Below are 27,759 nucleotides of genomic sequence, written 5' to 3' on the forward strand. Positions count from 1 at the left end.
AGACATCTTGTGTGCCTGTCTGACATCGCATCGGGGGGGAAAAAAATCAGCCTGGACCACTGTGTGAAGTTTTGTATTATTCTAAAAAGGAAGAAGGAAAATTAAAAACTTCTTACAGCCTTTTTTTTTTTTTTATTACAGAGAAAAGTAGTAAATAACTAACAGAAGACAGTTGTTTCTAGTGCCCATTTTAGCTAAAATAACGGGGGTTAATTATTAAACCTTTTACTTAGTTGCTCACTTGTGCTGCTGATGCTTTAATCCTGGGTCACAGAAAGTTTAAGAGTGCTTTACAGGGGAGACTCACTTCTTTTTGCCTCGACCTTTCCACGCTGACGGGATGTTACGGGTTTTGCTGCTTACTCTCTCTGTAGTTGCCATTGCTCATGCTGAGCTCTGCAAGCCAGGTAAGTTTTGGAGCTGATTCCCATCCTTCCCCAGGTAAATGTAGCTATGAGTTTATGCCTACAAAGCTGTCAGCTTCTCAGATTTTTATTTTAACTGGTTGTCTCCAGTTTGAAGACTGAAATGCTGAGCATTCACTTCTTTTATGAGTTTGCAAAGTAAATATGGCAGTTGATCTCATTTTAAAGAGGTCACAGTAAACCTCACTGAGACTCTGTAGGAGTGCGGCACTTTTCCCTGCTAGTAACTTCTGTTCTCCTAACCAGGTGATCTGTTCAGACATGTTTAGAAGCTGTGATTAGCGAAATAATTAGAGAAGTAAATTATTTGAAATGCTATTTTGGCTGACTATCAATATATGTTTGCTTTTTTCTCTTTGTGTCAGATGCACAGAATGCTTTCAAAGTACGGCTTAGTATCAAAACAGCTTTGGGAGATAATGCAGTAAGTAAAGCATCTTCACATATTCTTCCTAACTGACTATCTGCCAAAATAGAAGTAATACATACTGTAAAATTTCTGAAGGCAGCACAAGCAAATTGTTCTGAAGGTTTAATTTTAATAGCTTGCTCAAGTCATGATCCAGGCATCCATTTCTTGACATTTGACTAGCCCATTCCTTAGAATGGCATCCTTTAAGAGAAGTATAAAGCTTGCCTTTTCATAAAGATAATTTTCTGTCAAAGATTTTTTTTTTTCCTGGAAAAAAAAGTAGAGATGTTATACTTTATGCATGAGAGGTGCTGCGTAAATCTAAGTCTACATTTTGGGAAAAGCACATCCATTCGAGAGTGCTAATTGCAAAGTTAAGCATGTCTGGGAAGAGAAGCAGGAAAAGGTTGCCAGGTCTTTGTGAAATGGGACTTTTTGTCAGGCTCTCGGACAAGCATGATTTGTAGAGATCATTCAAGCATATCTCATCAGTTCCCTGCTAATGTAGGGCTTCGGGTAGTGGCCTTTCTTCTCTGCCTGTGGTGCACAGGCTAGTCTCATGAGGACTGAAATCTGAAATGCTTTGGCTTTATTCAAGTCCTTGGGCTTGATGTTAGAAGTGCTGGTGTGAGCAATAAGGGCCTGTGATACAGAAGATACTGGGCCATTAGATGACCGAATACTCCTTCCTGATCTAAAGCGCTATGAAATACGGCAGAGCCCGGTACTTCATTTGTAGTTTTGAATGCTTAGAGCGAATCTGCAGTGTGTTACAGGGCTCAGCATAAAATTAGATATGAAATGTCTTGGACAATCATCTCCAATGGAAGTCTGGTGTCTGATTACGTTAGGAGCCCTGGGAAACAAAAAGCAGTAAGTTGCGTGTTCTAAGAGACTGGAGATATGAGAATCTTCCTATGACTGTAGAAGCCATTCTGAAATTACCCTGAAATATCAGGTAATTTAAACTAATGTTAGCAGGGACCTAATTTCACTGGTAGCTTCATAAACCAGACAAATTGGGAAGAAATATTCAAGATACATGCTAAAGTATTTGTCTGCGGACATTCGTATTGAAGTCAATTCTCTTGGGTGAGAGACTTTAATTAAGCAGTAGTGCAAACCTGGTTTGTGTAAAAATTTATTAAAAATAGCATAATCCTATGGCTGAAAATATGTCAAAATCGTCATTGAAGCTCCTTTTGATGATAACTGCTAATATTTTGATTTAATCTTGGTTCAAAATAGTAGGAAAGAATGAAAATTGCAGTTCCTAGTAATGCTCGCCCTTAGTGTTTTTTACTTCTCCAACTATAGTAAAATAAGGGGGGTTGGTTTGATCATTTGTGATTTTTTTATTTTTCATCCAAAAAGGGTATGATACAAATCGCTAATCTTAAAGGAACTTGCTATTACAAGAAAAAAGCAGTAACTGAGGAGTCTGTTTGGGTTTTTTTTCTAGATAGATAGTAGTTTATTTCATATAACAAAATGTGTGAAAGCCCTAAGAATGGGACAATCTAGAACAGTGTTTTAGAATAACAACACGCTGAAAGTGGTATGATGCCATACAAAATTACCCACAGATAATGACAAATTAATAAGTGCACAGGTAGTAGTTCCTTTTCATAGCCATTGCAATCTTCTCTGCAAATGACTGAAACTGAAACTACTATCAAACTGAAACTCACTTCAGTTGAAGAATTTGGGACACTACTTTTAACTTTTATTTATTTATTTTAGCAAAGAAAAGTGTAATACTGTTACTGTGTCACAGTTGGACCCAGCCAGCTTAGAATATCTTGGTATGGTGCTTGGCTACTGAATTCCGTTTTGCTCGCTTCAAGCTAAGATGGTAACAGAAAACCCTGATACTGTGGGCATTTTGCTCTAGGACTGGCAGGATAACTCCAATGTACATTGGAGTTATTACATTGAGGGGCACAGGAAATAGGTGAGTGTAGTTTTCCACATGGTTTAGTGCATGCCACTTTGTGTGAGGCTGATAAAGACAGGACACCATTTTTTAATTTGTTCACAGGGTAGGCTGTACTTTGAGGCAGGGAGTGCCATTTAGTGTATTTATATAGTTCTTATCACAATGGAGCTGGAAAGAGCAGCTAAGATACAGTAAGTATTTAGCTGTTATCATTTTAATTGCAAATAATGGGTGTACTTGACAGAGACATTGTTTGCTAATGGGTGGTAGGAAACATGGTGTCTGTGAGCCTAAATGGAAGGAGGGTGATTTATGAGTCTCTCTGAGGACGGTGTTAACTTTACCAGCAGCTTCTGGAATAGCTGCTAGTTACTAGTTGCTTCCTACTCATGGAGTTAGCAGAGTGGTAGAGAGTTAATTCAAAAGGGCCAAAGACAACTAGGGAGTGAACAGAAGTGATGTGCACTGAGAATTCTACGTAACTGCGTCACCACTCAGTTTAACCAAAAGAGTCAAGGAGCTGGCACCTCAGGGGCTGCAGCCAGGTGAAGTCGAGGGTGCGCTTCCCTTCTGGCTCATGTATTCAGGCGGTTTCCAGGGTAGAGGATGAAGAGGAGAAAGGCTGATGTGCAGCTGGTGTCTTGCCACCAAATGGGACCCAGAAGTGTGTTCCTGCATCTGTAGCCACACTGCAGTCTGAATGGCTGTCTAGTTAAAGCACAGAAAGATTCGGGAGGGAAGAGAAGGTCCCTAGTCCCTTGCTGCTCAAAGACAAGTTAACACTGAAATCAGATCAGGTTGTTCAGGGCAATCTTGTAATTCTGTAATGTCATTCTACTAGCTTAAGTTTTGTCTTCCTTAGAGCACTGCTGTAGCATTTCACCCCATCAACAACCTACGCTCATTATCTTTTACCCATTATCTCATCAACCTCTTTCACTAACAGGCACTTAAGGCTGGCTTTCACAGTCAGCTGTGTCTAATTCTGCTCCTCCTTAACTTATAAAGGATGGCAAGTGCAACTGAGCCCAGGCCTTTGTGTTTGTTCCTTTGTAGAGCAAAGAAGATGATAACCATTAATAGTTCTGATGCCATCATGTAAGGTTTCATTGATAAAAGAGTTTTCTTATATTTATAGCGTGTTATATTATAGCGTGTATATTTAATACATTTCCTCTATAGCAGCACAAAATGTGCATCAATAGCTGCACTTCACAGGAACAGAAGCAACATCCTCAGTCATCATCTGCAATCCAGGCCTTTGCAATTGGAGGATGAAGATGAAACTGGTAAAGCCCCATAGTAGAATGATTCAGGTTTCTTTGCACCTATCCCTCTGACTGGAGAAAGCTGATGATTAGAAATTGGCTTCTGGTAGTCCGTGCCCACTTGTCCTGAGTTCATACAGTTTATTAGTTTAAAGGCGCTCTTGACATACTTTTCTTCCTCATTATGCTGCCTCCCCCCTGCATGTTCCTGCATGCGGTCACGTACAGAGATTCTTGTTCATATGGAGCCCACAGCTGTCTCCATCTCCTCTGCCTCCCGTCTGATTACCGTTTTCTTGGAGCTTCTTGCCCTTTTGCCCAGAAGGTTGTCTGCAGCATCTTCTCCTCACTCAAAGAGACCCCTGATTTCTGCTGAGCTTTCTCTGCCAGTCTCCTCCCCTGTTACTTGCAGCTTTCTGTTTATTCTGTATTTTTAAAGTGCTTACTCTTTCAGCTGGGGCTGGAGTTCCTCACTACAAATTATTTTGCCTGGTTTGAGACACTCTTTTTGTTACTCTGACTTAAGCTCTAGGCTACTGCAGTTTATGAAAACCGAGTACTTGATAGTGATGACTTGTGCACATATACATGTACTGCACTAAACATATCAAGTACATATACTTGGTAGTGCTGCATTGCATTTGTGTCCATGTAATTACAAAATGCAGTGTGCTTCATCATTATCCATTTTCTAGACAACTGATTAAATTATCTCTACAGCTGGTTTAATCCACTGGATAACAAATGATTTTTTTCTGTTCTTCTGGACCCATTCTCAAAGACTGCAGATGTCATGCAGGGATTCAGTCAATAGTACTACATACAAAAAAAAAAAAGATCTTCCCTTTTGGTACTGCAAATTGTGCTCCCTGGTTTAAATACAGATGCCTCTAAAATTACAATAAGTAGTTTTATGGCTCTCATTTATATTAATTGCTCTACTACATTATGTATTTTTCTTTTAGTACTAGTTGCTGTCATTACTGTCATGTTTTCATCAGTGCAGTGGGATCAAAATACAGGCTTTTATAATTTCTTTTCAGAGTCTCTTTTTTTTTTTTTTTTCAGTTTTAAGTTACCAGACTGGTATGCATTATCACAGTATGCTTAACACCTCCCTTCATTCACAAGGCAAGAGTGGTGAGTCAGAACACAGATTCTCAGCACTGCATCTGGAGTTTAATGGGACTCAAGTTTTCTGTTGCTCAGCTTTGTTGTCCCTATCCTACCACATCTCAGAGAGCCCATTTCACAACTCATAATTTGTTTAGGGATGATAAATATGATCAGTATGACTTTCTGCCCTCAAATGACTGCCTCCTTCCCTGCTTAGGTTCCCAGTCCACAGGATGTCAGAGCAAAATGAGGGCTGATGCCTGGAAGTTGGATTCCTTTCTGCAGAGAGTTTGTAGGTCCATGCAGCCAAAATCAGAATTTAAAAACTGGAATTAAGATTTGGCATTTTCAATGCTGTTTACTGTACTGGTTTTTGATGTACATTGCTGGGTTTTGAATGTGTTATAAAGGCCCATGAAAAAGTTGGTCCAAGTTGTCAACAGGGTTAAGTATCCACGCTGTTGGGTTTCTGGTTTGGGTGATTGCAGTGCGGATTTTTTTAATGCTAAAAGTTAAAGATTAGATTTGTGTTCTGACTGACTGAAGAAAGCTGCCTCTAACCTCCATTAATATCATTCCAAGAAACTATTAATCTTTGTAATCTGCTGAAAGGGGAAATTCAATCAGTATGGCTCCGTCATGGCTCTTGTTATAAAAATGTAATAGGTGTAGTTCTTACAGGTCATTAGAATTGCATATGTGAGTGAAAGCCCAGGGGAAACTAGTGAAGCTATCTCAGAAAACTGAAATTATGGAAGCGTGATTTTTCATCAAGATAACAGAAAAGTTTTTGGAGCCTGTATTTTACTTCTTATTGAGGTAGTAAGGGTGCTATTTTCTTTCTTTTGTCTCTCATGCAATGTAGTAATTTGTACTACAGTTGAGTCTGTCTTCTTGTTGCAAGGATGGCGTGCAGCAGTAAGGCCCTAATCTCATTTTATTTCCTGGTGTCCTGACATCCAACTCACAAAACTGCCTTAAATATTAGCTTCTTTTTTTTTTTTTATTTTTGGACAAAGCCAAATGGTCTTTGAGAGTGAATTTAAACCTTCTACTTTAACAGGGTTTGTCCAGCAGAAGCGGCAAGGCCATGGGTACAGCTGTGTGGGGAGAATTCTAGTAATATGCCTAGTCTTTGGTACGAGAAACTTTACATTTCCAGTATGGTCAGCTTTCAGAAAGATTCAGTTCATTCAGTTTTTGGAAACATTCTTTGCACTTTATGTTGCGCTTTATAACAGCCGTTAGAAAAAGTCCTTTGTGCACACTAAATAATGAGTAGGAATTTATTTTCATAGCACAACTAGAGTGTTTACTCATTTTCTTCATCCATATAGCATTTCAAGTTCAATTGACTCTTTTCCCTCTCTGTACTGCCAGCACCGGTGCTGAAACTGATTATTTTCCATCTTCCTTTACAGTATGCCTGGGATGCTAATGAAGAGTACCTCTTCAAAGCAATGGTGGCTTTTGCAATGAGAAGATATTCCAGAAAGAGCACAACTCAGTAAGCATTTGCTCTGATTTGCCTTATACATATTAACAATGATTCATGTTGTAGCCCATTCTCTGCTATACTGAACTGTAGAAATCATTATATACAGCTTCTAAAAACTGACCGTTCCAGCATGTATCTTCGACACCCAGATATATGTTAAACATCACACTTTGTCTGTCTTAAACAATGTTCAGTCTTTGGACTAGTATCCCTGTTGATGTGTCCTGGTTTCGGCTGGGGTGGAGTTAATTTTCTTCCCAGTAGCTGGCATAGCGCTGTATTTTGGGTTTAGGTTGAGAAGAATGTTGATAACACACTGATGGTTTAGCTGTTGCTGAGCAGTGCTTACACTAAGTCAAGGACTTGGCAGCTTCTCATACTGCCCTGCCAGCAAGGAGGGGAAGCCTTGAGGGGGCACAGCCAGGACAGCTGACCCCAACTGGCCAAAGGGCTATTCCAGACCTTATGGTGTCATGTTCAGTATAGAAACTGGGGGGAGTTGGCCAGGGGGCAGCGATCGCTGCATGGGCTGGGCATTAGTCCATGCGTGACATGCATCAGTCACCATGGTGGTGAACAATTGCATTTTACATCACTTGTTCTGTACCTTCTCTTATTATTATTTTCCCTTCCTTTTCTGTCCTATTAAATTGTCTTTATCTCAACCCACAAGTTTTACCTTTTTTCCAATTCTCTCACCCATCCCGCTGAGGGGGGAGTGAGCGAAGGACTGTGTGGGGTTTAGCTGCCTGCTGGGTTAAACCACGACATGATGTGACATGGCTGTGGATCTCAGTGGGATTGTGCCAATTCACTCTAGCAGAATCTGGCAATAAAACGTGATACCTTCTGGAGACCATACTGTGAGGAGCCAAAGGGACATGTTGGCAAGGTCAAGAAATACTTGTGCAGTACAGATCCCCGAATAAACAGCTTTGGTGCATGTCTTCTTGGAGCGCAGCTTTGGCAGTATGCTCAAGACGAGCTGGCTCAGAGAACTGGAAGGTGGATAGCTATGCTACTGCTGTGTTCTGCTGGGGGTATCTATCTCTAATATTGCAGCGGTTGAGTTACCTAGCATCAAGAAGTTTCAGATGTTGCAGTTCAGACATAAATCGGCCTTTAATTGCTTCTGGGATTAAATCTACCCTGAGGTATTGAATATTCTTCTCAGGGTTCTGATCCTTGCTACTTACGAAATTAGATACCAGATTAGACAGACCATTTAGCAAGCTGTATTTTCAGTATGTTCTTATCTTTCTTAAGTGAGAAACCTTGTAAGTGTATTTCTAGAGGCCTATTATTTTTTCATTGTTTTTCAGTCCTAAAGGAAAGATTTATGGTTCTCGTAGGCTAATGAGGATAAGTTACTCCCTTTACTTTAAAAAAAACCTTCTTCAGGCTGTCATTGCATCAGATGAAGCATATTCCACGTTTGCAAAGATATTAGTTAACTTTAGTCACATGATGATTATTGTGGCTGACACACTTTCTCTTAAATAGAAGGCGATTTCCCCCTCCCTGTAACAGGAGTGTTTGGTTCTTTCTGTTTCATTTTTCTGCCTCAGAAGTTGTCTCTTTTAAGCAAGAGAGCCATTACACCAAGCTTAACAAAAACAGCCAAGTATGCAACTGCACTCAATTAAAATGACACTTAAAAAAACGAGTTCAAGATACAAGCTAAATAAAGGTGATTATGCAGGGCTTTTTCTCCAGTTTTCAAATTAGCAGCATTTTCATCCAGTATCCAATTCATAAAGATTTGCTTTTGCATACTTATTTTAGACCCAGGTCCTTTTTTTAAATTACTGTCTTCCTTCAAAGTCATGGTGCTTTCATACAGCGAAAAACCTGTGTCAGAAGCCAGTGATCTTTTTCCTCCTCAAGCACCATGATTCTCTGCAGACTCAACTAGTATTAGAAAGCTTGGTGCAGGAATGGGAAAAAATCAAGCCAGTATGAAAGGAGTTAAAGTTTCAGTGGAAGTTATCTCTGCCCACTCTGGGAAATCACAGAATTTATGCTCACTTTAATTCAGTTTCCTACTAAGGCAATTTTTCCTATGGGCAAATACGATAATGTCAGCGTTACTCCAGTTTGGAGGTGGGGCTGCACACAGCGATAATTTCCTGCTACTATGTTTGTCAGAGGAGAACTCAGCATAATATTTGGAAACAGCTAGGTGTGGGCGTCTTTACCTCTTTTTAAGATGTTATAGGATTTCTTCATGGGGTACAGCTTGTTGGGATGTCCCTTGGAGGTATAACTGATAATTCTTCTAGGACTTCTAGTTACCTTTGAGTTCATGTGTAGACAGCATGTCAACCAAAGGACAGCTGGACAACTTCCTAGGCAACAGGCTGAGGACTTTCCTATCCTATCTCCCAAATCCCAAGGGACCTCAGAGTCCCTGTTAGTGATGGAGAGCTAGATAAGCATCCTAAAAAACCCCAGATAACCTGCCTGTTACACGGGAGCAGGAAAGCTATGAAAGCCTCCATCCTGTTGGAAGTCCTGGAAGTAATGCATTCCTTTCCCCACCCTTGTGGTTGGCAGCTGGAAGGAAGTGGGTGCTGAGGAAGGAGCGCAGTCCATCTCCATCCCCTCTGTAGTGGGAGTGGAGGTGTGGGAGCACTCAGCATCCCGGAGGGTGCCGCAGCATGCTGTGCACACAGAAACGGCACTCTCGCATACCTGGTAAGGATAGCGGCAGGGGCTTGCGGTGTGGTGAAGAGGGAGGCAGAAGCAGGAGCTTGGGGCATGTAAATTGCATTACGCTACAGGAGCTTTTACAGATAAATGCCAACAGGTTTTCTTCGGGAGCTGTAAAAGATCAATGATCAATAATTTTGTCATAAAAGAACAAACAAGTGGCTTGTGACTGCATTCTGGTAGGATCTAAATTTACCCAAATTTTGCATCTGTTTAATTAACGATTTTTGCCAATATAGACTTATGAAAAAATCACCAGTATTTTACATAACCAAATACTGGTTCTGCCAGGGTATAAATTCTGTACAGGGCCGTAACCAGGATGTGACAAACCTCCCCTTTGACATCTTATTAATTTCCAACACACCCACAGCCCTGCAGAAACTCACACCCACAACTAACTCCCACATGAGACCAAATACCTTAACTTCAGCAAGCCGGATCAGGCCCCAAAATAATTTGTCTGGTGGATCAGCATAACCATTGTTGCAGTCTGTCCCATCATTTTTGAGGTTCAAAGTCACCTTTTGTTAGGCTTCCAAAGCTGGATAAAAGCCAGCCTGTAATGAGAAGCATTTGAATGTGCTGCTGGAAACAGCAGTTGATGCTGTTGTTGTCCTTGTGTAACCACTGAGTGACCCAATGCAGAATGGACAGGATTGCACATTACATCTCGACTTCTCTAAAGTTAATCTCTAAACTAAAATTCAATAAAGCATGGAGCTGTGTTTAATGTTTGAAAGGCTTGTCAAATTTTCAAGTTTGTGTGAAACAGAAGACACACGCAGACACAATCCACCAAATTGCTCAGTGGTTATTAATACAGGTAAAATAAATACTCCCTTTTCAGTGGAGAAATGAAACCCCTTTATTTCCTGCTCTATATATGGCCTTTCAATTCATTCTCAATGCATACATTCATGAACTATGTAAGCCAACCTTTGATCTCTCAGTGTTAAAAAATGATTGTCTGTAGTCTGTGTTAGTAACCTTGGCTACCTTGAAATAATATGCATCTCTTTTTGGGCCTGAGACTAGCTAACCTTTAGAGTAGAAAGAATGTCATCACATTTGCTTTCATTCAAGCAACAGAATCTACTTTTAGTACATCTTCCCCCCATTTGTATATAAAAAAAAGCTGCAGTTTTCCTCATGAAGTGACCAAAAAAAAAATTAATTAATGTTATCCATCTTCCTAAGACAGGCTATTTTGATACTAAAAATACTGTGACCATTTACAACAACAAAATAAACTTACAGAGTTAAAGCTCTTACATCAAGGTGATCCCATGGCTGCTGTTGACAAAAAGGAATAAAGTAATGTTCCTTTGCAGGAGCAGCTGCACAGCACTGGGTTGGAAGAGTTCTGATGCTTTTGGGAGAGCTGGAGATGGGTGCCTGGGACTTGGGGCTGTGGTTCTCCCACAAGCTAACGGCTGCTGTAGGCACCCAGTTCCCTTTGAGTCTCTGGCAGCTCTTTCTTACCCGTAAACAATCCTTTAAATCTCCATAAGGAACAATGACGGTGTTTCAGGCCAAGGAACCATCAGGGTTTCCTGCACTCTACCCACTGGTGTTCACTTGCATATATTAAAGGAAATGCAATTTTGGGCTTTTGCCGTGGTGCTGTAATGCAGGACCAGGATCTTGTCATTTTGATGATAACAACCTCCTGTAATCCCTGTGACAAAAGTCTATCACCTGCTAAGGAAATGAAAAGATGTCCACATATAGGTTTACAAATATACTTAATTAGCATAGTGCATGGAGAAGTCGGGTTTCTCAAATCTAAACAGTGTGAAGGCATAGTTTCATAATGTTTCTGCGTGCTGTGAATCAAACCTGCATGCAGATAGCACAGGGGGGAAAAAAGGCATACCTGCTGCAAAGAAATTGCCACATTGGTGCTTGTTGAACCAGCCTGTTTTGGTGTTTACTCAGTCCCCTTGGAACTTCTCGTGAGCAGTATTATTCTCTTTGGAGCCTGGAAGGATTTACAGCATTCAGATTCTGCTGATGAAGAAGTGGCGGCAGTGAAGCCAGGTTTTGGATGCTTATAATCAAGCAAGGATTTTAGACGCAACAGGGAGCAAAAAGGAGGCAAAATGTACATATCCTAGTGTAATCTTTGCTGCCCAATTGATTCAATGCTGTTTATTCAAGAGAGAGAGAGAGAAATGCTGCCCCTAATGATGACCAACTGCCCTATCTCATGCTGAAAGCCTTGGCACTGTAGGGAAGACCCCAGGTTGAAGAGTCTCTGTGAGTCTCTGAATGAGGATGGGAAAATCAGGGTGTTCTGCCAGTCTTTACCTACCAAATTTATCTTTCTCTTTGGGGATCAGACTTTCCTCGCTCACCCCGTTTTGAGAACATTTGTAGGGGAACACAGACCCAGATTTTCTACCTGGACGAGTTTTTGATTGCAGCACAGAAATTCCAGCTTTAAGAACTGCAGTAATGTGAAGCTTTAGGTCCTACTGTTATAAATTCTCCTGCTGGAAGACTTCCTCTGCAGATACAATTCTAGATATTCTGTGAAGTCAGCAAGAGTTTGTCAGCCACCAGCCAAAAGAAGAGTCTTATTTTTCCCTCCTCCTGTAGATTTTGTGCTTTGCTTTTGTTTTGGGAGGAATAAATCTACTTTCATCTTCTGACTGTTGCCAGCAAACTGATGTGAACATCTTTTCAAATTTCAGAGGATGGCTTTCCTCTTTTATCTGTTAAAATTCTCTGTATTTGCAAAATTACCATTGTTCCAGAGAGGTAAAAGTGGGTATTTCAGCTCTGCGAAATCATCGCTTTCCATTTTATTGCGTATCTCTATAGAATATATACCTTCTCTGTAAAACGAAAGGTTGAACTACCCAAGGCACCCAGAACATCACCAAAAAAGCTTTCAGCAGTAAGTAAAATATTTCTGGAAAATATTCATAATGAACTACTGTGATCAAGCCAACGCCTGTCCTGCCTTAAAAGCAAACTCGTTCTTTTCTGGATGGAGACTACACATTCACCAGGAATTCTGGCTCCCTTTTATTCCTTCCTACCACATCCTTCCTGCTCCTCAGGCCGCTACAGAGGTCATTTAATTATATTTGTAATTAGCCAGCAGATGGCACTACAAAACAGAGCTCTCTGGCAGGGGAGCTTGCTTGCAGCTGGGTGGGAGGTGTGTGTGTCACCCTGAGAAAGAGCACAGGCTGGAAAGGAAATGTTAAAACTGGCATTTTGATGATGGACAAACTTTAAAACCAGTTATAGTAGTTAGTAATGGGCATTACAAACATCACTGCAGTTAATTAAAAGAAGGGCTGCATTCCTCTTCGCTGGCTCACTGCAGGGTTTGCTTCTCCAGAAGAGCAGGTAGTACCTGAAGACCGATCATCCCAAGGGGGGGTCTGTGGGACAAGGCGTCTGCGGTGTGCTTGTGGCCAGGTAGACCTCCTGCAAAGGTGAACCAGGTCCAGGCTGCTCCCTGGAAGTAAAAATGATCCTAACTCTCGATTCTGGACTTTCAGGATATCTGCTCACTGCTTGGGCATGGCCAGTAAATCTGAATCCTGCGCTGAATTCTTTGCGTTATTTGTTAATGATACAGAACTAAATATTTTTTTTTCCATTTGTGTCTCTCTAGCTGTATGTCATTGAATTAATGAAGGCTTTGGCTGCCCTTTTATGATACATACTGTGTTCCTTGCCATGCTGTAATAAATGCCACCTTATACAATCCCTGTATATTACACGAGTTTGCCTGGTTTGTTTCTTAGTTGTGTGAATAAACTAGGAACAGACAGAAGAATATAGAGGCACCATCTCTCCTCGGTCACAACTATGATACTAATGTATTAGCCTTCAGTTCTTGAGTTTAAATACTCATGATGATATCATTCCATTAAGTTTTTCTAATGATAGTTCCACCATTTACTAGTATTACTAGTAGGAAACAAATTTGTAAGAATCTGAAAAAAGGCATTCAGAAGACATTTCTCACGCTTTTTACATAGTATGCCCTGAGAAGCTGCGTGCCTGTTCCCTTCCACTATTAGTTTCACGTAAAGCTGAGCAATCTCCTTTTAAAACAGATAAGAGGAGTATTTGTCATAGCATAAGCTAAAGGGCATAGGCCAGTGCCAGTATAATGTCGAAACTGAGCCTGTTGCCTCCACTCTGTGCCTGACTGTGCAGAAGGATGTCAAAAAGAGTAACATCGATTTCATTACTCTTTCCTCCAATGAATGTATTGTGTGGAAGGACTGCACTCATTTGAAAATCATGTGGGGAATCCCCCACGCCTGGCTGCTATGGTATTAGCTGTCAAAACTTAATTTTTTAGTTCTTTAATGCATTTTCTCCATTATATAGCCTTTGTCATGGTCCTGCTGATTAAGACGCAAATATGTATTTTTCCATTTGATTACGCTAAATGTATGTCCAAGACCAGGCAAGTTTGTAATAGATTCAGAAATTTGTTTGAAGGCTTAAGTTTGGTCTTGATAAGCTTAAATTTTTAAAAATTGTATTGGGAAATGCTTCCTTGGCCATTAACAGTTACCTTTTTGAAATGTAAGAATTTTTTCCCCCTTTAGATGAAAGCAATGTTTTAAGAAAACCGGAAATATTTCAATAATTCCTTCCATGCTGCTTTAATGATGATTTTTGGTTTAACCATCCACAGAATTTCTAATGTGCTGCTCTGCAATGTGACGGATCGGGTCTCATTTTGGTTTGTGGTCACAGATTCTTCCAAAAACGTGACAACTGTTCCTGGAAGTGAGGTGGAGGCGGCCATCAGGTACAGTCACTGCTTCTGTAGCCTTTTCTTCCTTGCTGACTGGGGAGGCTTTCTCTCTCTGGGCCCTGTGTGAATGAGCACTCTGCCTCTTTAAGGATAAACTAATCCACGTAGTTAAACCACCGGGGGGTCAGTACTCTTTCATGCATGTGAGATTAGAAGGATTTGTAACAGTCCCGCAGAATTCAAAGCACATGAGCTTTGGGATTATAATTTTGGAAGGAGTCTCTCTTCATGCTGGAGACTCAGATGAAATCCAGTCCGTTCCTAGACCCCTACCTGCAATTTGCTGTCCGGTGTGTGGCACATACCCTGCTCTCATCCTGCTGCCACCTTTCCCAGTGAGAGAACCTTCTTCCTCAGATGATGGAATTGCATGCTTTCTGGGTGGGGTTTATAACATTTAACTTTCATTTTATGCCACACGCACATCCACGCCTGGAGCAATGAGCACAGGCTTCCTTTCAGAACTTCTCAAGTACAGTTCATCTGACGGACTTTGGAAGTCAGCTTTCACATGAGAAGAGCTCATGTGGACTCTTCACGAGCAGAACTGGTTGTGTCCCGGCTTGGCTTAAACGGTTTTATACTCACATTCCTTTCATACCAGCTCTTTATAGAATGCCAGTTGCTGTTGTAGCTGGGCATTGCTTTTACAAAGTACCATGGGGTACAAATCAGTTTGCTTTCTACTAAATATCGCATTCTGTAGCCAACAAAAGCAAGAGTGTGGAGCTGAAGAGGGAAAAAGAAAAAAATAGGTAATCTGACTTCAGTGGTCCACCAAACCTACCTAAGGGGTTTATAGGGATGACTCCCACGAGCAGCATAATTCATGTACGTTTCTCAAGCATGGAGTGGGAAACAGACCCCTTTGTTTTTAGACACTCTGTACTTTGTCTTGAAAATGCACGTTATCTCTATGGAGGTGTAATGCCTAATTCCTGATGAATGAGTATGCGTTCTTTTAGAAAGATTAACTTTTAAGCTTATGAGCAGATTAAACTATTTCCTACAGAGACACCAAACAATAGCTTCATAGCATTAGTGGAGGAAGCAGATTATTTATTCACTGAAGCTCTCTGTAAGAGTGCTGGAATGCAGGGTTTTTGCATTTCTGTTATTCTTTGATACGTTCGGTAGCATAAGCTGATTTATTTAAGTCTTTTATGTGCCCTGTTTGCCACAGAAATTGGATGCTATTATAGTATGTTTGTTTTTTAACTCTTGTCTGTCACCCGATAAAGAAGAATATGCTATTTATGAAAAGTTTTAATTCCTACCTAACTTAGAAATGAGAAATAAAATGGTCTATAAAACTGCAATTCTTTTTATGCAATTGCTTCTGATTGCAGGCTTCCGTACTAAATCATTATTCTAATTCTTCATACTACAGTAGCACATAAGAATGCTACCCGTGGAGCGGGATTTTATTGTATGAGGTTCTCTACAGACTAAGAATAAAGAGGAAGGCAAACCTTCTCAGAGCTCTGTGTGAGTCCCAAGATCTTGCATAAATATACACAAGATTTGTTTATGCATATATAAATACAAAATGCACCTGTAGTTACCTGCACATATTTCAGCACATACTTCTGTAACTCCAGCCGGTTAGATGAGGGTGAACAATGCTTATTTCAGCTGTTCACAATGATCCTTTTATATCAATAAGGATAAAATTCTTTTCTAAATCAGAGACGGCTTACCATATTATAAGTCTAATAACATGCCATGGCTTTCAGTCCTTTCCAGGAATGCTCACTTTCCATTAAGGCTAAGAACTTCCTGTTTAAGGGCCAGTCAAACATTATGATTTCCAAGAAAAGAAACTTGCAAAATCTTACCTGCATTTCCCATGTATCTGTTCTTAGGAAATACTTGCTCTATGGTAAATAAATTGAATTGTATACAAGAAAGAGCTGCTGTAAATCACACAACTGCAGTCAAAAAGAACCTCTTGGGACCAATATACATAATACATTTTCTCAAAAATTTCTAACATTTTGAAAAAGCTAATGAAAGGTACTGCTAAAGCCTTTTAAGGCTGCATAGATTCAGATCCAGAAATATGTGCAAATACTTAGAAGTAATGATTGTGGGTGAAGATAGCTGTTAAAGGGTAGCAGTTGTACTACTCATATGAAAAATATTTCTCAGACTTAGTTTCTCATAATGGAAAAAATGTGCGAAGTACAAATCCCTTTAGCTGCATCCTGCAGGGAAGAAGGGCATGTTGGCAATAGGGATTCTTCTGGACCAAATTGTATCCTGTGCCTCAGGGACCTAAGAAAAGCTACAACAACAAGAGCAGAGGTACCTGCCCGTGACATGCGGGATGGTTCAGTCGGACGAACCAAGGGGCACTGATAAGTAAATCCTCTGAGCGCTGCAAGGTAGTTCTGCCACTCCCATGCTAATCTGGAATGCTGCGTGAGCAAGACAACAGAGCCACCCTTACAGATTACAGCCTGCTATGTCTTCAGAACATGGTCCAAAACAGAAACAAGTACTAATGCCATACTTCTGGTCTCATCTGTATTTCCCAATTTTTCAGGTAAATATATACAAAAGCCTGGTGTTCAAAACCTTGTCAGTGTGTGGGTGTCTATGGATTACTGGCAGGGTCTGTGTTAAAGTGAAGGTCTGTGTAATCCTACCAACATCATGCTGGATCTACCTGCCAGACTTGCAGCACATACATAAAAATTCCTTTTTTCCTTCTATCCCTCCAAGTTATAATATACCCTTATAAAGACTTGTGATGTTCTTTGTGTTTTTATGAAGGATGAACCAGAACAGAATCAACAGTGCCTTCCTACTGAGTGACAAAACACTGCAGTTCCTGAAGATAACCTCAACCTTATCACCTCCTGTTGAACCCTCCACGCCTGTCTGGCTTATCGTATTTGGTGTTGTTCTTTGTCTCATTGTGGCTGGAATTGTTTTCCTCATTGTTACAGGGATTCAGCAACGCAAGAAGTAAGCTTAGCTTTTGGTTTGCTTTAAGTGAATACTGGCAAGTTAAGTCAGCTGGGCTGGTTTTGCTTTTCAGATCAGCCTCGGGGAAATTATAGCTGTGCCCCCCCTCCCTCCACAGGTGAAGATAACTCATGTGCCCTTTTCCAAGGAAATGGGTTAAAATTTTTAACTGTGACGTAGACATGCCTTAGTAATGCTGGGGCGTAATGAGGAAATAAGGAGTACAAGAATATGATCCTGGAGGCCACCAAACTAGAGATGATAGCTTTACTGTCATTCATTACATTTGCTGGCATTCTTCTCAAGGTTTAGTGTGCCGTAGGTGAGCCTCCTCTCACAGACTAGCCGAGTAGCTACCAAGAGGGAGAAGGCTGGCAGTGACCATGCCCCTTCCAGGGCAGTTAGTGTCAAAAGCTGGCAGGGCTAAAACCAGTTTGCTGCTGCAGTTCGAGAAGCCTCAGTAGAGGACACCACAATGGTTAATGTATGGCTGAAGAGGGTCTGCTCAATGGAACGTTGCATGGTCTCACCTACCATTCATGACCCCATGAGTCCAAAGTACCCAGTCCTTCACAGGTTCATGACCAGATCTCCCCATGAGCCTAGGTATTTGCTTTTTGGCAGTAGGGTAGGAGAGAGAGAGTCTCTTTTGCTCTTGGTTTCTGCCCTGTGGTGGCACTGGTGAAAAAGAGAAGGCTGTTCATGCTTTCCTAGCATGAGCATGTTGGAGTAGGCCAGAGGGTAGGTGGAGGTTTGGTCCTGCCATCTCTGTTGGCTCCCAGTTGGGCATAAGGAATAGAAATTTCTCAGTTGAGCTGAGGCTCTGCCATAGAAGTTCAGCTTCTGCCACGATTTAGGCTGCCATGGACGTTAGGTTAACACAAAATTATGACGGCAGCAACAGAGTTATACTGCAACAGCAGCAGAACTGAAAAAGGGTGAATTTCTGCTGACAACTAGATGATGTTAGAATTATTGAATGTATGGTGGACTGTATCCCCAAATATATCAGAACAAGGGATTCTTATGTGAAAAATGGTGTGTTGCAGAGACTTTTCCTTTTTGCCTCCTTATCTCCCAGAAGAACAATATTAAAAGACTTCAGAAAAACAACATTTATTGTGAACGATAAGTGGTTCTCATAGAGAACCCTTAGTAGTGTAGTCAGAATCTCTTCAGTTATATTTTGCATTCAGAAATGTTGCATGAATTTGCGAAACCCTTTTCTTTTTTCAAAAAACAAAATTCAACAAACACTAGATGAAATATGCTGTTGGGGAAAGGGCCTGAAAAAAAAGATCTGTGGACAGCTGAAGCCTTGTCACTATTTTCTGTGTGGTAGAGACTGAGCTAGTTTGTCCCCTGAACCTTGGCAACCTCTTCTATAAAACTGGAGAATCATGTTGCTACCTGAAGCCCATACCTGCCCTCTGTGTGCTGTCATGGTTCTGTGTGTCTGTACAGTGCCTAACTCAAAGGGGGTCTTTGAACATTCCAAATAAGTGTAATATAAATAAATTATACTAAATAGCTATGATTTTTTTCTAGCTAAAATAATCACTTGTGCTTTATATCAGGCTGAAAGACAGCATTTTCTCCCTTCTGTTTTCAAAATAACTCAGCTGAGTTTGAGCAATTCCCCTCAATATGGTGTAAACTGCATGCTCTTATCATCATACCACCAGTAATGTGGCTTGTTGCTGCCTGCCTACAGTCACTTGGCATCCTTTTTGTCTCATGCTCTTGTCCTTTTAGTTGTTACGCTCCTTTTCACTTCTCCCTCTGTTTCCTTACTCTGCCTTTATGTGTAACTTTTCCTCAGAGCAGATTCACCTGTGACTGAAGTCTAATCCTCCTTTCACATCAGTGGCATCTGCAGGCAGGGGCAGGGGAGTGAGAGAGAGGGCAAACCAAGTATATATTTCTTCCACCTACTGTTGCAAAGACTGGAGAGGTAAAAGGGATGGTCTGGGCTATTTAGCTTCTCAAAAGAGAAGCCAGACATCAGAGAAGAGAGTTTTGAAAGTGCTCATCTCTTTTTCAGGCACCAAAGTATATGACCAGGTTGTCAAAGAACTCAGCATGTCCAGTAATGGTTTCTTGGAAACCTGTCCAGAGCTGACGTAATGACAGCTCTGTTGCCTAGTAAGCTGTGTTAGAAATATGGCACCAAGGATGGTGTTGACTTCTCATAAACCTGGCATTTTGTCTTTATTGGCCTATAAAGTACCAGTTAAATGCCTCGGTTCAGTTAAGCCCAAAAGCACGTGCTTCAGGCTGTTCATACTCGGGGTGGCAGGGAAGCACGTGGCCTATAATGGAGTTTCAGTAATGAGTTACACTCATGCATCATTTCTTGAACTGGAAGATTTTCTTAGGTCTTTACTGTGAGTCACTGCCAGCAAACATAAAATTCCAAGCCATGGCTGCCTGCAGCTTGAAGAGCTCCATGTGATTGTAGCCCTTGACTCTTTGATGAGCTGGGTCAGACACACTGTCTCCCAGTCTTGTGTTTGTTCTCCTGTCATCACATCAATAGGACACCTCGGTCTCCGATAATAGATTTGGTACATACCCAGGGCAGGACCATCCTCTACTGTCTATGCTGGGCTTGACTGCAGCCCACTCCTACCCCCAAAATCTGATCTACAGTGGAAGCCATAAACATTTGTCTTGAGAAGAGTGAAAACAGAGTAAGGGCACACAATACTTCCCTCTAGTACACTCCCAGTATCTAGTTTGCAGCTGGGGGCCTTCATGAGCTGGATTTGGTCTTCATGCATTGGGTAACCCACAACGTTTCCTCTTCCCTTAACTTCTTGACTCTTCCCTTGGACTTACAGAAATTTTTAGCTTCTCTGAATTCCTATGGCAACAACTTCCATACATCTCCTACTCCTCTCGTTTCTTTTAAATCTGGTCCTTAGTATCTTCCTTTATGTTCTGCCCCCACAGTTTTTGTATCAAACAACGCTCCTTTTAAGTGTTGTAAGAGCAGATACAGTGGCCAGAGGTCAGAGGTTTCCAGTACTACCCTCCACATTTATTTTTAGCAAGTCTGTAATGCCAAGAATCTCCTGAAGGCCGATAAAATTTTATTGCTGTTAATATCACTGTTATTAGCAGTTACACTGAGTCAGGTTGTTATGATTGTCCTGAGTCAGACTGTTACAGTCCATGTTGTGGGATAGGAAGAAGCAGTGGAGCTGACCTTTGAGTTTCTTATCCTCCGAAACCGCTGATGCTGCAGGCTGTAAAGTACAGCAGGTTTTTCAGCTATGAACTAGTAGATCTCAAGGTCAGAATAAATCTGGAATTAAAGGAACATCATGACATGTTGACTGATATTTCTGTATTACATCTTCTCATGGTTGTATTTTTAGATAATTTTATTCAGCAGGTATTTTAATATGCTTTGGGTAAGAACTGGAGCCTGGAAAAATAAAAGCCATGCAATTTTTTGATCTAGAAAACAAAATTATGAAATACTGGGTAGGAAGGTGGCTGTTAATGAAGTTTGAACTGAACATGCAGAGTACCTAACTTCCGGAGAAGATCATCAAGGAGTGCGAGGGCACTCAAGTCTCCATCATTGGAGGCTGTAGTCTAGAGCTGATCATTTTCTAGAAAGTATATTTTAATTTGTCCACATCATGGGGTGAAATCTATGACGTACGTAACAGGGTCAGACTACATGTTTAGTGCAGTCCTTCCTGATGTAAAGCAGAAACAGATTTAGAGATTTTTACCATTTTTGTTTTGCACCAACTTTTCCTTCTGCACCCTCCAGTCATTTTACAGAACAAGCAGCTGAAGTAATATTTATAACATATTTATAACACGTTTACTCTAGATTTTCTGATTTCCAATCCTGACCTCAAACCACTAAGCTAGGGCTTCCAGCTTCTGGGCCTCTACCTGTGATGCATTTACAACAGCAAAGAGATGCACCAGATTATGCCTTTCAGACACAACTTATGATAAACTTCTGACTAAATATGCAGTTTTCTGTCTGTGCAATGGTGGTGGAGTGCTGCAGGTCAACAGAATAAGATGATTTTCTCTTCCTTGCTTTTAGAAAGAATAAAGAGTCAACAGAGAGAGAAAATTTAGAAGAGAAAGGCGAAGTGACAGTAACAGTAGAAAATGGGATTCCTTGTGAAACGCTGGATTTAAAAGCAGGCCACATTAATGGAGTCTTTGCAGCAGATGATGAACGGTTCACGTCCTTATGAAATGCTGCCATTGCTGTCTGGCGGTTTTTTGAAAGACTCCCATGCCTACCTTATCTCGTCACTACTCCTGAATGTCAAACATGAAGACAAGAAAAAATGTCCTTTCACTTAATTTCCCTTGGGAGAACCTTTTGCTGATAACACATGAACAAAGCAAATGAGAAGACCTCAAATGATACCCATTAAAGATTTCCAGAAGATGTGTGGCAGAACAGGGTTGAAACCTGCCTTGTGTCAGGCATTTAATTTTTAATGATTATTTAAATATGTCTATTGCTTGTTTTTCCCTGATATAAATGTGGAACTGCATTATTCCTGAATGTCACTGGGAGGATCATCTATCATTGTCAATTCTTGCTGGGCTTTCTTTCAAGCCATATGCAAAAGTTTCTCTGTAAAATTACTTCCATTTGCTGATATGTGGTATGCCTTTGGATGGAATACGGATCAGTGCAGGAAAGTTTTAATTTATTGAGGAAAGTAAAGCAAGCTTTTACAGCCTCCGTAAGAGCAGGTTAAAAGCAGCTGGGTCATCTGTAGCTTTAGGACTGCCAAGGATCTGGTACTAAAAATGTTTTTCACTTAACAGTCAAAGTCACAGATTAGATGACCTGGAAATTAGAAGTTGCAAAAGTTTGAAATTTGTTGAAATTAAAAGTTGCAGCAAAGGGCAGATTTTCCAAAGGTACAGGCTGTGGTTAGTGGCCCAGCTCTCATTAAATCTATGAGGGCATTTTGCAGCTCTTTGAAAAAATCTTCCTTACATTTTTTAATAATAAAACTAGAGCAGATTTCCAAGACACGGTGAACCCGGGGTCAGCCGAACTCTTCATGTGACAGCTGGGTAGCTTTTGAAAAGATCCAGCTGCCGGGCTTGATGCACCCAACCCGAATGAGAGTGTGCTGGTGGTGGTAAGTCAGCGGAGACCTGTGTTTCCTATTCGTGTGGCTGGGAGTTGAGAGCATCAAATGGTGCCCGACTCCGAACTGCGCGGTTGGATTACTCTGAAGTCAGCCATACCTACAGGCTGTGCTATCTGTGCCCTAATCCTGTTCCCATTTAAATCAGTGATAAAAGTCTTACTGATTGCGGAAGAACTGGGCCCCAGTGAAGGGGAGTTGTATGTGTGGTTAACTGCATGTAGAAAATGGAAGTGTGTTGAAGCAAAATGTGGTGCCAGCAGGCACCAAACAGCTGCATGCGTTGCTGGAGGAGGATTTGACCATTAGCCGTCCTTTGCCAGTGTCTTGTCTGGAGGCAATATTGGAAAACCCATCCACTTATTAGGGTTGTTCTGTTGGACTCCTCACCAACAGGAACAGGTTAAAAGCTGCTTGCAAAGGGCCCTTCAGCGGCCTGAGCGGTACAAAGCTGTCTTGTCTCCTAGGGTGCAAATCCTTCAGCATTTTGGCTGTATCAAGCACCTTTGGCTGCCCGGTTGGCTCAGTGCTGGCTCTTGGGTACGGGGTGAGCAGGAGGGGAGGAATAGGGGGGACAAGGGGAGGCAGCAGGGCAAAGGGAGGAAGCTGAGCGGGGGCAGCCTGAGGCTAGGGGAGGCAGGGAGAGGAGGGCTAAATGCAAAATAAAACTATGGAACCCAGTGACCGTTCTAGCGTGGTCTCATCTGTCACAGTTGTCTTTGATGGGTGGTGGGTCCCTCTGGACAAGGACCGTGTCTTCTCGGTGTCCCAGAGGGTGTGCAGCTCCATTTTGGGAAAGGATTAATAAAGCCAGTTATTAGCGATAATATCTCAGTGCTTCAAAATTACCATCCACGACATGGAGATGTATTTCTCATAGGAATGTCAAAGACTAAAGCTTACCAGTGTTTAAGATCATTTGGAGGGAAGATATAGAGAACAGTGTTATTACTGGTTCCTCAGTCATTGCTCCAAGGTCTTTCACTCAAGCAGAGTTTTATTGCGGTGATTCAGATCCCATCATTCCTAAACCTTCACCCTTTTTCACATCCCTTGTGTGACAGCTACACTGCAGCATGACCGCAATGGATCGCTGTAACTGCGGCACCTCTGCGAGAACCCGTGAAAGATTGCGGTGAGAATAGCTTGGTGGTGCAAGAGCAACCTCGAGCTACCGATTAAGAATTACTGTTGTCCTGTGTTGTACTATGTGATACCGAAATAAAATTAACTTGATATGAAAAAGGGCCAAGCATAACTGAAGCATACTTCTCAAGGCCTGAGCGAAGGTTCAGTCTGGCCCGTGGCACTGGCCAGTGGTTTGAAAATAGATGGAAAGCCTCCAAACAAACCATTATGTGATGTGGGCTGACTCCAGTGGTAAGTATTTAATGACTGACTTCCTCCCAGCTCACCTTTTAGACACGTAATTACTTTAGAGCGGTTTGGTGTAATTTTCTGCTAATGATGATATGGGATTCACCCAGAGCATACATCTTACTTGCCTCTCTGCTGACAGAAAATGGCTTGAGAGAAGCAAATGATACGTGAACAGGCAGGTAGCACGCTTAGCAATGCTTTGAAGTCAGTGTTGGTATTAGCTCTTTCACTGAAATAGCTGCCACAAACTAGGTTAATCAGGGGCACAGTGCTACAGAAGAAATAAATCTCTTTTCTAGTTTCTTTGTGCAGCGGGATCATATTAGAAAACAAAGAGCACTTTGATTTGGTAAAGCCTGTCCTCCAGAGCCTGCAAACGGTACGACGACAATCTATATCCCTTGAGGACCCGGCCCACGTGTTTTATGTAACTTTGTAATTTTTGCTTCTCTTTCTCTAAACCACCTGCCATCGAACGGCCTGATAATAAACAGGAAAGTGAGTAACAAGCAATATAGACTGTACTGTGAACTGCTTCCTAAAAACAATGAGTTGGTTCTGCTTCCAGTTACATTTGTGCCATGCCCATGAATTTCAACAAAGGAACATGGTGTGCCCGAGACTGAACTGTTTCATTTTCAAGAGCTGCATTTGAGGAGAGAGAGGAGGAAAGAAAATTCAATTAAATGAAGCAATAAAGCCAGAGAAGTTCTGTTGGAAGAAAATCTGCAATGTTTATTGCCAGCTCGACATCCCCAGCGAGCTGACGTTTCAGGACGTTCCAGTTCTGTTCCGCTTACTTGAGAGAGAGTATTGATGTCTAGGCTAGAATGAGCACAAATCATGCATGAGTAAGTTGTTTACGCTGTCGGTCATTAGCTGCACATTTGGAGTGCTGGAGAACGTCAGGAACTCTGCAGTGCCCTCCTTAAATTAGGGGCCGAGTCGGTCGTGACACAACCATTTGCTGTGCGCAACCTTCAGCACTGTATCGACCACAGACTGGCTTTGTAAATGAAATTAGAAATCCTTGTTTATCGATATTTATTTAGGGAAGATTGCAGGCTGGGGGCAGATGCTGAAGTCCTTACTTGAGCCGTTCTGCCACTTGCTTTAAGGAAAGCTAACCACTCTGTCCTGCAAGCTGACGCCTGCTCTGTGTTGGAGAAAACTAGACTGAAGCTTGTTCTGTCACATCAGCATTTGATTCTTCTCTTCCAGGACAGTGTACAAAGTCTTGAGAGAGTGTGTCCTCCAAACATCTCCCTATTAGCCCACCTGGAAGTCTGATACCCACAACTGGACCCCCTGTTCCCCTGGGGCTCTGCTGGTGCTGAAGTGCCTGGAAGAGTGGCCTCATGGGCCTCTTGTGGACTATATGGTCCTTTTTTTTTGCCCAGGTACGACATTTGCTTTTGTCGTGCTGACCTTCACGGAGAGAGCACTTTCCTGGCCATGCCTTTGTAAAGGGACACCGCATTTTGAGGGGAGACATAGTTGAAGCCAGTTCACCGTTTCTGCCATTGGTCACAAAAGAGAAGGGTGAAGTGGGCACAAGGAGCCTCAGGGCGGGACTCGGGTCTTGTTCCTTCACCACTGTGAGGATAAAATGATTCCCAAATTAATACAAATCATGGCATTAGCGCAAGAGCTTCTGCTTTGATAATTTAGTTCCAAGGACTGGGCGTCAGTTTTGACCAAGCAAGGAGCATTATCACATCTTGACAGAAAGAATTTTTCATGTGTAACCTCCCACATGTGGGAAAACAAAAGAAATTACTTTAAAGCTTAGGGCAGAAGTGCAACAAGGACTTAAAATAACTCCCAGTGAAAACTGGGACTCTGTGTTTCTAGATACTCTTAAAAACATGGCTCAGATGCCCTCAGAAATTTGATCATTTCATCAGTGCGGTAACCTGTGACTCATGAAATGAGCTGTTTTAAATGTGCCAAGTTTTTACAGAAAATGCATTGACCAACTGTCCACAATCCATTAGCAATGAGCAATCTGTGCTTGGTTTTCTATGCGCAGTTCCTTTTGGCCTCTCACGGTTTTTGTTTCCTTTTAATGTAGTGTGCAAGAAGGGATGTGTGCAAGGGAGCTTCCCATGCAGCCGGCCATTTGCTAATGAAAAATTTGCAGTTAGATACGCCTAATCTGACGGATCAAACTTGCTGGTTTTCAAATTGCATAAAGCTGAAGTACATTGACAGTGATGAGTGACGTGCACTTGCCAGGACAAACGTGTCAGTATATTCAGTTTTGCGAATACATTAAGCACTGTGGATACGCTTAGCATAATGCATTTGTGTTTTAACTGGATATTCTGTGGCTGGATTGATGTTTGTATTTCTGCCCAAGGTAAAATGGTGCAGAGGAATTCCACCTATATATCACGGGTTCACCTTTGTTCTCAGCAAAGTCAGCAGCTTCAGTAGGAACCGAATTTGACTTAAGATCAAAAAGAAAAGTTTGATTTTGCTAGACTGTCCTCTTCCTTCCTACTGTGTTTCTCTTTCCCGTAGAGGTGGCAATCCAAAGCTGCCAAAGCATCTTATTAGCTACAGCAATGGCTAATTAGAAAGCATTTAATTTTGGAGAAATGGTGAGAGTGTTCTGGCATTGTCTCTCTATCAGCCTCTACTGCTCTCCTATCATTTAGATTCTAACTGCTACAAATTACAGTGTGTAGCTTGTGTTGTAGACCAACAGGAATTTTAGACTTTGGACTAATGTTCTCTATGATATTGTATCTAAATGACATTGTAGATGCTGATGTGTGGACACATGGTCATTGTAAAATGAGCTGGGACCACTCACTCCTGCCTTGGTAAAAATGAAATGAGAAACACGGGTTCCCTAGATGAAAAGCTGTGTTTCATGGGATCTGCACCCTTCCCTTCATTGGTGAGGCAAGGTGACTTTCTGTAATGGACAAGGTCGAAAGAATACAGAATATCAGGCCCCTGAATGGTTCCCTTTCCTCTGTCTCCTTAACATGGTCTTGATTTTGAATGTGGCCTTCCACAGTGCAAACTATGACACCTTATGATATCCTAATTTAACCTGCCAATTTGTACACTCATCTGCCCTCCTGAAAATCATTCAGCTTCAGTGCTTTCTCCTAAACCTTGCAAAACGACTTTGGCTTCCTGATGCTGTGGGCAACTGGCAGCATTTTTGCACAGCTCCTGATGTTGTCTTCAGGTCTGGGACTTGCCCCTGCCCATGGGGTGCTTGTCTCCTTGGCGATGCTGAGCACGCTTTGACCTGGGGAACAGCCACCAGCCTGCGCCTCCCTTGGAGGGTAGAGGAGCGGGGCAGAGGTGGCAGCTTCTCTTTAGGTCTGAAATCCAGTGGGCGAAGCAGCCTGTCTTGGGACAAGAGGTCATGGAGGGATACGGATTAGTCATCCAAGGCACTGGATGTTTCTGCAGAGGAAGAGCCAGCTAAGCTCAAGCCGCTGATGCTCGGGCTGAGACTGGATGCTGGTATGTGCCTTTTGCACAGGAGCTGGTCCTGGGTGGCTCAGAGGTCAGGCAGGATGGGCTGTGCCTGCCTGCAGAGGAGCAGAGATGTCCATCCTCCTTGTCACCACCCAGCTTTGCTCCCCACCTAGAGCGGACACAAGGGTCTCACAAAAGCCCCTTCTCGAAGGAGGGCTCCCAGCGTGGGGAAAGCCCCTGTTGCATGGGCTGAGGGCAGCTGGTGAGCCAGGGATTGCTTTCGTCCAAGAAAAGGCGGATATCACGCATGCAGAAGAGTTAGTCATGTGGGAAAAAGGCAGCTCGGGGGATTAAAAGGACTATTTGCCCAGCCCCCAGTTTGAAGCACGAGGAAGAGGGAGAGGATGTGGGATTGCCCCTCAGCGATGCCCAGGTGCACCTGCGGCAGCGCGGCCCCTCTCCAAGCAGGTCTGCTCTATCAGGGCGAGGTGCGGAGTGGCTGAAGCCACCCCCGGGCCGTCCGCTGCCTCCACAAAGCCACTTTGCGGGGAGTCCTCAGAGCAAGGATTTGCCAGGTATTTAACTGATGTGAGCCGCTCTTTGGCAAAGGGCAGAGGAGCGGCGGGGGGTGG

The 27,759-nt window shown here is 42.2% G+C and overlaps 1 protein-coding gene across 1 annotated transcript; it reads left to right on the plus strand.

Annotated features, from left to right (window-relative positions):
• Positions 1-340: 340 nt before the first annotated feature.
• CLTRN (collectrin, amino acid transport regulator) lies at positions 341-21,379 on the plus strand. Its single transcript, XM_009639961.2, has 6 exons — positions 341-407; positions 791-849; positions 6,582-6,667; positions 14,049-14,165; positions 16,950-17,144; positions 21,223-21,379. The coding sequence occupies exons 1-6, from the start codon at positions 341-343 to the stop codon at positions 21,377-21,379; spliced, it is 681 nt and encodes a 226-aa protein (XP_009638256.1).
• Positions 21,380-27,759: the final 6,380 nt, after the last annotated feature.

This window comes from Egretta garzetta, unplaced genomic scaffold (assembly GCF_000687185.1).
Source record: "Egretta garzetta isolate BGI_Z169 unplaced genomic scaffold, ASM68718v1 scaffold445, whole genome shotgun sequence".
NCBI lineage: Eukaryota > Metazoa > Chordata > Aves > Pelecaniformes > Ardeidae > Egretta > Egretta garzetta.